Source organism: Semicossyphus pulcher, unplaced genomic scaffold (genome assembly GCF_022749685.1).
Source record: "Semicossyphus pulcher isolate SPU_LCO1_2020_fin unplaced genomic scaffold, fSemPul1.0.p SCAF_2, whole genome shotgun sequence".
Lineage (NCBI taxonomy): Eukaryota > Metazoa > Chordata > Actinopteri > Labriformes > Labridae > Semicossyphus > Semicossyphus pulcher.
In genome coordinates, this window is record NW_027211693.1 from 9,357,791 (window position 1) to 9,368,567 (window position 10,777).

General features: G+C 39.3%; 2 protein-coding genes across 9 annotated transcripts in view; one reads left to right on the top strand and one right to left on the bottom strand.

The window, feature by feature from the left end:
• Positions 1–3,136, bottom strand: part of rapgef2b (Rap guanine nucleotide exchange factor 2b) — a 118,985-nt gene extending 115,849 nt beyond the window's left edge. For all 8 annotated transcript variants that reach the window (XM_069669259.1, XM_069669255.1, XM_069669258.1 and 5 more), the window contains exon 1: positions 3,020–3,136. In XM_069669259.1, coding sequence (XP_069525360.1) covers positions 3,020–3,088 — 69 coding nt within the window. In that variant the 5' untranslated portion in view covers positions 3,089–3,136. The remainder of the gene's footprint in view (positions 1–3,019) is intronic.
• Positions 3,137–5,651: 2,515 nt separating this feature from the next.
• LOC138598467 (protein SPMIP2) lies at positions 5,652–9,797 on the top strand. The gene is made up of 4 exons (XM_069670257.1): positions 5,652–5,716; positions 6,358–6,587; positions 6,995–7,053; positions 9,728–9,797. The coding sequence occupies exons 1-4, from the start codon at positions 5,653–5,655 to the stop codon at positions 9,795–9,797; spliced, it is 423 nt and encodes a 140-aa protein (XP_069526358.1). The 5' UTR covers position 5,652.
• The last annotated feature ends 980 nt before the right edge of the window (positions 9,798–10,777 follow it).

Here is a 10,777-nt window from a genome sequence, read left to right on the forward strand (position 1 = left end):
ATGATGGTATTGACAACCAAGGTGCATGTTTCAGAGAATGTACTCATCGGGATGTATCCTCCCCTTCAATGTTGAATTTGGACATGAAATCAAAGCGCAAATAGTCATGTCATGTTATCTTAATTCATATCACTACTGCAAAAGCGTGCAGCTGTGCTTCACAGAAAAATGTCTCCTCCTCCATCCTCTTTCTTCACTTTTCAACTGTCTCCTTTGCACTTCTAGTTACAGTCCCAAACCGTGCAAACAAAGCGGCTGCAAACACTAGCTGTCAAGCGGTCAGTTATTTAACCTGCCATGTGACAATGGGGGTGAGGCACAGGGTCAAATCCCACTGTGGTCAGTCTTGAGCGATAGAGACAGATCCCTGTAACCGTTAGCTAATCCTGACAGAGAGACCCTGCCAACACCATTAGGATAAACTGTCTCAGTCGCTAGACACTTGAAAAGAACACCGGCGAAGGTGCTGCCATTGAAAAACAAAGAGAGAGGACCAACAGAGCCACACAGTCACATCATATTCAATAAAACCATGAAGATGAAGTCAAAATGTCTCTTGCTTTTCTGCAGAATAACCTCAGGCAGTTATTCACGTGAAAAAAGTGTGAATGTCTCCCTGATGCAACGTCAACATGGCATAGAAGTCGTGGTTCTGTACACTTCCACATCCTGTTAGGACATCACACTTTTACCTCTTTTAGTCATTGTTTTCACTGCCCTACTTCGCCTCTCCATTCATTTCTCTTCACTTCAAAGGCCTCCTGAATGAAATGTTTGCATACTGACACAGCAAGGGTTCACACCGAGGCTCCAGAGTGTTGAAGGACCACAGACATACCAGTATTTTTTTTTTTACTCGATCTCCTAGTGGGACATAGTTTATGCAAGCCTCAGTATCTTTTTAATCTGACTATTTTCCAGCTCAGAAATGCCTGAGGCTTAATTCCCCCTCACATATTCTTGTCAGGGCTGGAAAGCATTCAGACGTTAATATGACACTGCTCATGTAAATTCTTTCAGGTGGGTTAGAGCAGGATGAGACAGGTTATATCACAGGTTTTAGAGACTGCCAGCTTAAATCAGAATCCATTGCAACAATATGACACACCACAAAAAGCTTTCCAGTTATTATTTATCTTTTAAAATTTAGCAACAATTATTCCCCAAGATCTTCTTTGGTTTCTTGGAAAGAAAGCAAACACTAGAGCACCACAGCGGGATACAATACAAGCAATTTAAGTAAATGATGGACCGTTCAATCCAACATTTTTAACTAAAGCTGAAAAAATTGTTTAAATCAATCCCAACAGAAAATTAATTGGAAAATGTTTTTATAAGAGATTAACTTCAGTCTCGTCATAAAAACCAAGCAATTTTAGGACATCAAGATTGGCCCAACGAAGGCATGTTTGAGATTATTTTTAATTTCATGGACAAAATGGCATAAGAAACCAATCTGCAGACCAATCAATATGAAAATAATCATTTGTAGTGGCGATAATATTAATGACTCGTGTTAAATCCGGTCTTTGAGGAACATTGCCGCTACTAATGCCAACCAAATTCTGCATACAAGTCTTTGTTTTCATAACCATAATGGCATCTGTCACTTGCACAAATTATAGCCTGCATAAAGCTGTAAAGACCATGAGCCTAGTACAGTTAACAAGCGGTCAATGACACCATAATTGCTTCCTCAATGTCAGATAGACAGGCAGACGGCTGTGCCACAAACTGTAGCCCACTGGTTTTAAGTGGTGGCTTATTGATTGTCCGTTGTGTGAGAGCTTTTGCTGAAGCAGCGTCCATTTGCAGTGGAAGCAGTGCTCAAATGAAATGACCATGAAATACGATTATCAGAGCCATATAGCTGATTTATTGTTTGTGTATCTGCAAAACATTACTGCTCATGTCTGAAGCCGTGCAAGCCTTGATGTGCGTGTGGCTCTAGGGTGATGATAACCCTGCACACTGCATTTGCATGTTCAAAAGCCAAAGCAGAGGCACTGCAAACCTTCCTGCTTGTACTGATGAACTGTCGATATGAGGGGATATCGATCTCATCATTTTGAAGATAGCCCAACCAAAATATGGACTGACTGATATATATTTCTTTACGTCAATTTAAATATATATATATATATTTATTTTTTTTTACTCTGGAAGTGTTCAGCAATAAAATTGTCAAATCAGATTTGTGGTTTTATATCAATGTAAATGATTGTATTAAATGGGCCTATGAGATAGTTTAATGTAGCTGGCATGCCATTGAACTGAATAGAATCAACATGATATTGTTGCAGACTTTGAGATACCAGAAAATGTCATATTGTGTTTCAAAGAAACAGTATAGTATTGTAATGTGATGAAACTTGTGATTTACACCCACTGACCTCATCCACAAAGACAGATAGAAGAAAAAACATTAGGCCACTGGTAATGTCCTAAATCTCAACAAAGATTTTTAAAAAGAACATAACAACAATAACAGACCTAGGTCAGTGCTATTTATGCTTGAATTGTGTCACAGTCTACAAGAAAATTATAAGAAAACCAAGCAACCATGAGGGGTAACGTTTGTTTTGGTAGGCTAATATTAGCCAATAGCTAGGTTGGGATTAGCAGCAGCTTGTGCCTGTCATATACTCTTTGTTTTGCCTTTTCCTAAGATGATATTTGCAAAATGGAAAAGTCGGTTTTACCGGAGACAGAGTCTGCAAAAAAAAGTCTCCCATGCAAAAACAAGAGACACATAGTGAGGCTGTTTAAGGTTAGACTCCCACCAAGGCTGCAGCTCCTGTTATGTTAAGTAGCCTTGATTATCTCTGCTGATAGAGGGCTTAGCGGGATGTAGCCACACGAAACACTGGGACAAGCTGAGTGGCAACAGTTGCATGCACAGAAACACTGTTGCAGTTTAAGTAGTGGATGTTGCAATGTTAAAGAGTGGCAATCATAGCGGAAATCACCACTTTTTAATACCAATAGTAGTTGCATATATTAAAATATCTCTTCTGACCTGTTGCGTCCTTTCAGCCGGATTCATCATCACAGCCTGCCGAAAGCTGTTATCCACATAAGACGCCATTGTTTTGGAAGACGCCGTCTGGAGGATATTGAATGTCTTATCCTAAAAAATGTTTGTAAATATCCAAAACCCCGGATACAAACAAAAGAACCCCCCCTGCTGTCTTCGCTTTATTCCCGTCGCCTGAGCTCCGATGCTAGCGGATAAGCTGGGAGTGCCCGGAGCCAGGCCACGACTGGAGCCAGACAGCCGAGCAGTCTCCTCGGGGTGTCTGTCTCTCTCTGTGTTTAACCCGAGCCAAAACCGTCTACGGGAACTTTCTTTAAAAACGCGTGGCGCAAACTATCTCTTAGAGTTGTTTTCTCAGCGTAAAAAATGTTCCTTTATACAAGCCAACGTTCATCAGAGCCATTCCTTGTGTCTTCAGCATTCTGCCACCGACGAAGAAGAAATTCCGTGCAGGGTCCACGAGCGCACACCAAAAAAAGTAACGGCTAACGGTTATCCCGTCAACAACAACCTGGCGTCCATAATGAGAGGTAGACCCGAGTACACTCACTGAAAAATGTTTCCTATATTAACATTTTTACTGGGTCTAAAAGTGGAGACAGGTCCGCCGCCGCTGTGCTCTGTTGTATGCCACCATGGTGACTGACACAGCAGAGTCAAGTCAACCGGAGCTAACCGTTGTACTTCCGTGAGAGATTTTCTAAATAAAAGTCTTAGACAGCAACGCATTAATACAAAGAAACAATGAATGCTGCGGTTTATTTAGGGAGGAGTCTGCGGCAAATTAATTGTAAACGTATTAAGTCCCCCAATGTGTCAATTTATCAGCACGTATCTCACCGTTACGCTATCAACAAGGATTCATATGCAAAATGTCAATGCAAATGGAGGTATTTTGAATACACAACACGTTTTCTATTTACATATGAATTGAGCTGTCACCTCGAACGTGTCTAAATAACCTTAGGGTGAGTGACCATTATTAAATAAACCACATGCAATGCACGTTCTACCGATCATTATTACAAAATCAAAAAAATAGAACGGAACAAAACAGAACATTCTCATACCTGATTACGACATTTATACCTCTAATCTGTAATTTTAATTTACTGATGATGGTAGAACCTTAATGTTGTAATGCTTGCTTAATTGGGTTCGTTAGTTGTTTTAAATCTGCTCTTATTTCGAAGGCAATAACTTTGCATTTCCTTTCTAACTGTTGTTTCCTGTGTTTGACTTGACAGATATTTATTCACAAGGGGCGGCTCATGGGCGAGTCCATTTAACAAAAAAAGTAGAAATGGGGAGGAGGGGATGCCATGTGGCAAAGTGATGCTTTGGGGCCACCTAGTGACATTATAGGGTACTACATGTTTTCGCGAATACAAAATTGGAAGAAACTGTATGATTACCGGTGTTACTAAAACCGAGGTAACCTCAATAGTGGAAGACGTACACGGATCTACAAAACCACACTGTAAAATACTAAAGTATAAGTCCTGTATTTAAAATCCTAATTAAGTGCATAGTATTGGCATTATAATTTACTTAAAGTACATTTCTGATTAAAATTGTAATATCACTGGTTATAGATATAAATTAAATCAAGAAAAGGAATAAACACTAAAGCATACATGTCCCAAAACAATATAAGCAGACTATGACAGAATATTGCAAAGAACAGGTAATGTAAAATATCTATGATGTGCCATAGACATACAAATTTCCCAAGAGGAGCACAACACTGTGAGAGTCCACTTTAAATGGCACACTAAATCTAATTGTTTTGGGCTGCAACAATCACTATAAAACTCCACATGATCCTGCAGGTCAGTGACTCATTCACCCAGTGTCTGCATAGGGTGTTAAATGTCGGATAAGGTCAGCTAAGATAAGTCTTTATTGATCCCCCAGGGGAAATTCACATGTAACAGCAGCACTGACACTAAAACAGATAGGGAACTTTAAAGGGAACTTGAAGAAATCTGGTCGCTGACATTTGAAAAAGCCAGCTTCAATCAGTTTTTGAAGAGGGCTCAGTCATGTAGTCATGAATGATCTTTAGCTTCCTGTTTTATGGAATTTTATGTATGATAGCTTGTATTTTGTACTGTTCTTTCTGTGTTATTGTTGAGTTGGCTTTGTGCTAACTCTTGTATATTTGTTGTTGATTTTTATGTATTTTAAAGGCCCATCTAGGGATGGGCATGCAAATTAGCTGAGGCTATAAAAGCTTTAGTGCGTGGCATCAGTTTACATGCTTCATAGCTACTTGTCCCTATACAAATAGACATGAAATAATTTACAAAATCTAATGCAGCATGAGTGAATTATGCAAATCATTTTGCAGAGTAGAGCAACTCCAACACCCATCATGTATGTGCTTTATACGGTATAAGTATATAGGCATTAGTATTAATAATATGTGCAATGACATGCAGTGGACATGCTTCAATAGCAGCATCCCTTGTTTTTACAATGTAACTAGGACACATCCACTGACACCATGACAACCAACCATGGCCCTATGGACAGAGCAGACCGCCGGGCTCAAGTTTACACCCAGGGGGGTCTCCAGCCTGCAACTTAGCCAAACATAACGGTGGAAAAAGATGATGAAAAAAGATGAAGCTGCTGCAGGAGGGCCTCGGCATGGACAGAGGATGATTTTTACAGGTAGGAGAAGCATGGACAGGATGTTCTTCTAATGTGTCTGAGTGAAAATTAAAGGGGTCTAAGAAGCTTTAAAATTGAGATAAAGCAATCTATTGGTTGCTGAGTTTACAAAATGTTGGAATATTTATTGCTTGCAAAATGGTTAATTGATGGGAACGTGTGTATATTCAGACTGCCTACCTTCGAGATAATGCAAAAGACCCCAAAGTATTGATTAACAGCTACATGACATCCAAGCATATGGTCCGTGTCCAAGCAAATATAACAGTAATTGAACACATGATGGCACTGTAACCAGGGCTAAGTGCAAATTGACAAACGGCTTGAGCGCCTGTGTGCGCCTGTGGGAGTTTGTCTAATTTTGCTGTATGTTATTTTGTATGCATAATGACATGTCAGTGTTCAGGAAAATGTGTGCTGTGATGTTATTGTCATATAATATCACAGCACACTTGAATGTATTCTTAGGATCAGTATTGCATGTCTCCTATTTGAAATTGAATAAACAAAATAAGAATAAGCAACAATGTAGAGACATTACTTTATCTCCTTCTCTTATATTTAAATGTGTATGAGTGTAATTTTAAAAATCAGGTTGTGTTTTTACCTTCCTTTTTCACACATCCACTGTTTCTAACCAGGCCCAGATGGAATTGGAGACTACAGGCCCAGATCAAATTATTTCCCCCGGTACATCAGAGTGGGCACCTCATCACCTGAGGCCACAGGTGATCTCAGTTACTTGTGCCGAGCCGCGCCTCACGCCCCCCCTCCTGCGCCCAGGCAGAGCTGTGTGGGGGAGGTGGGCTGGGGCTGGCAGCACAACCAGCTGCTGAACAGTGGGACGCTGCTCAGCAATATGCAAATTAAGGTACTAACGTGTACGTCTTATGCAAATGAGAATTAAGAAGCCTTATCCTTCTGTTAATGTGCAAAAAACGTACACTGAGAATGACTTTGAGAAAAATCTGGATATGATGCAATATAAAGAAACGTTATTGATGTAATTTGTGGACAATTATCAACATTTGGAGCAGATTTATGGATTTTTGTTGACTTTTATGTGTCGTTTTTTGTTCAATAACATTTTTTCTTCATTATTCTTGAGTCGGGATATCAAAAATATTGTTTTTAAGTGTTTTTTTTTATTTTTTAAAAAGGCACATTTTTAACCAGGAATTTAAGTTTTCATGTTTTTTCTCATGAATATAGTTATAATAATGTTAAAGGCTGCATGAATGACAGAGAAACGCATTAAACGGTCCTATTTGTTGACAGAAAACTGACATACGGACAGCGCTGGAGGACCGAGTGACTCACAGGTTCCAGGACAAACAGTAAGACGGCATTTTAACCCTCATGTTGGACGTGTGTGTTGGATGTATTTTGTTTCCGTCTCCTCAGAATTGTATTACATGCGGGTATGTGCTGTGTCAAATGGATAAGTGAGAACATCTCAGGTGTGCACAGTGTTGAGTGACTGCATTGCAGGTTATCTGCACCCTCCATTTATAATGCAACACTTCCACTTTAGCAGGAACACACACCGCCTTGAGCCGCAGCTAAGGACACAGCCAGACACACATGGACACAGTGACATTGTCTGACACAAACACTGACCTAAACAAACACTCTGTACGGTTCATGTTACACAAATTGTACAATAAACAACAATGTTTGTACTGCCTTACAAGATGTGACTTCAAATATGTGATTCCCATTTCCCTCCTGTGACACCTGTCAGCTATCGTCTGTTCCCTGACTTCATCTTCAATCCAAAGCTGATCCTGACAAGTTGAGTTTCAAATGTCCTAAACAGGCCCCTGTACCAACGATAAAGCCTTTTAACTTCTGTAACATCATGAATTTTGCTTTTGCACCACCCCCAGGCCAAACTTGAAGAATGTCCCCCCTCTAGTTCTAAGTATTTAGGATTGTAAACTTCAGATGGGACGACATTTAAAGCAAAAACCTGAACAAATAAGTGGAGAAACATAACAAGTTCAAAGGTTTCCATGTAGTGCCACAGAATTTATTAGGAGAATCAATTTTATAACCAGATATCAACCTAATCAAACAGCGTTACAACCTCCAGGAAAGCTCTTTGAAACAGATGAGTCAATATACTGATAAGAGTCTAGCTGCAGAGAAATACTGCACATATTAATAAAAGATAAAAAGGGACCTTTAACCACCACTAGTAACAACAAATAGCAGAAGGATGGAGTGCCGGCCAAGATTCACAAAAGGAAAGGAAAAATCATGAAGACAAACCTCCCAAAAACCCGTCACAGGATGTGGGTTCTACCCTCTAACTTCAGCACATATCAAAACTAAACTAAAAAGAAATAAAGCCAGGAAAAACAGGAACCAACAAAAGCTGCACAAACAGCTCCTGCTAGCACCGGAAGGATGAGAAGAGAAAGATGTCAAGCATCCTGCCCCTTCTTTATTAGTTTTCCATCTATCCAGAGAGATCAGACACACCTGGGGGAAGAACACACGACATCAGAGGAGGGAAAATCACCTGCACGTTAGAACCAGCAGGGGGAGCTTTTAACAACATGGGAGAATCTGGAATAACTCTCCTCAACATAATTCAAACACATAAAGAAAGAATTTTGAAGAATGGTATCAAGTGGCATCAAGAGCCAGATTTATAGAGATAATGAGGTCAGGGGGTCAACTGACATATTCTCTTTTTTACTAGACACCAGTTAGCCTTAAATACCCAACATGAGCATGTTGCATGCAACTGTGGAATATACAATTATCTTAACGTCTTTAAACCTAGATCTCCTGATATAAGACCTGCTGTATCTGCCCGGTTTGGTCCACAGATTTGTAGTTTCTATTTTTAAGGAACACTGAAGCTGTCCTGGTGGTCTTTTGACAACTTAATAAGATATTCTAGGCTTGTTTTTTCTTCAATTTGCCACCTGGGTTTTTGTCTCTCAGAGGTTATGGAATTTATGGAGGCCCGGTTATGGATCTATATTTCTGTTAGGGTGACAGTGCACATTCATCTATGTCTCAGTGTTAGCCAAACAGCCAGTTGTTGTTAAGGCACACATGCAGGAGGCCTTAGCTGACAAGACTGTGACGCCAGCAGTGAAACAATGGAAAACAATAACAATCAAGAGAAAATTAAAAAGGGGAGGAACAAGATTTAAATTTATCCTGGGCCACTGCAATAAAAAGACTCGAAATAAAAAGCTCGCTAGCAGGTGAGCGACCAGGTCACCCAGAGATGGGTTGCTTTTAGGCCCATAATAACTCAAGAGCGCTCTCCTGGAATTGGCCTCTTCCATAGTCATTCAGTCATAACACAATACAACAGCATAACAATAGATGAATCAATAAAGTATATCTGTCCAGGGGACGAGGACGCAGTGAAAACCTCTGACAGAAACACAAAGAACAGAAAGGGGCAAACAATAGACTGACATGGGGAGAAGATGTCTACTGTATATAGCACCGTGAAATGTGTAAAATCTCATATATTGGAGAGCTTAAATCAAACCCAGGTCGCAGTTACAGTTGTTGCATTTATTCAATGCCACACCTTTAATGGAAATAGTGTTTAGTATGTATCTAATGAAACACAGCAGCAGAAGTAAGACGTCTGCTAAGGAAGTGAACATCATTTTTTGTTCAATTATTTGTCCTTTTTTCGAAACTAAACTTTTTTGTAAATTAAAGTCCCTGAGTTAAATGATGAAAACTAAATGTCTGTGGATGTGAAATTGAACCTTTTTTAACTTTTCCTCCAAATAAGACCACTTAGCAAATACATTGGAACCCAATAATAAACTAACTCAATGGGTTGATATAACTAAAGACAAGCGAGAGATTGTGAAGGTAACAAATAACTGACTTTGTAAAGTGACTCATTAAATATACGTTTAACCAATCACAAATAACCCACCATGTAGTTAAACATGCAGTAAACATGCGTTAGGTTATGAATCAGATCATGCTCTCTCATCGTTTCTCTTTTGCTTGTCACAGAAACAACATGACTGATGACTCGCTCCAAGTCAACACAAAGCATCACAGAGACAGAGAGAGTCAGAGCTAACAGCAGATGACTTCTACTACCCACAGCGCCTGGAGATCCTGACTGTTAATGAGAACTTTTTCCTTTAATTAAACACATTTTAATTTGTTTTACTTTTTACTCCCTCAAGCCCAAATCATTCAAGAAATGTTCACACATTTTTTGATATCAAATAAAGACTTTTTCTTACACAATACTTGTGAAAGATGATGGCAAATTATACAGTTGACAAACTAAAATGAGTTTTGTCCTCGTTAAAGTTTTCACAATCTACTCGGGGCAGTGTAACATGTCAGATATGGCACTGATTCATTAAACTGAAGATCATCTTCAAAATAAAAGCAATAACCAACTTGGTATTGTTTATAAGAGGTCACTTTCCCCTCTAACAGGGTCACATATTGTTGTTTGGTTCCTGAATGAGAGGCACCAAGTAATCCATCCCCAAAGCTGTAGCAATCACACCCACTTATAGATAACAGTACGGATATACCAAAAGAAAAACCAACCAATTTTCAAATAATGAGTCACACAGACACCCATTTCTCGAGGTCAGCTGTAATTTGCTAGTATCATCCTCTCTACAAAAGGCTGCTCTCAATCTGACATCCACCTGCAGGCATTTTGTGTCGAGACAGAACATTGTATGTATTAACTTGTTTTTCCCTCCTGTTCAATTTGAGGCCTGAACAAGTAGTAATCCAGAATTTATATAGAAAAAGCAAACAAGACATTCTGAAAAAAATGCAGTTTTGTGATAATCTTAAAGCCCCTCAGATGTATCTTGTTAAACCCTTGGAGGGGTCCAGTTTTCTAAATGCTTACCCTCCTTAAATAAAGTATTACAACATCTTTCAAAGGGGTCACTTGGGTCAAAATATTTTCAAACAAGGGCCCATTTGGAATGGATAAATATAGAGTCCATGGCTCGAGAATTCAGTGAGAATTTTAAGCTTATAGAGTTTGACATCCATCAAGGTTTCTCATCATTATTGCAAAAA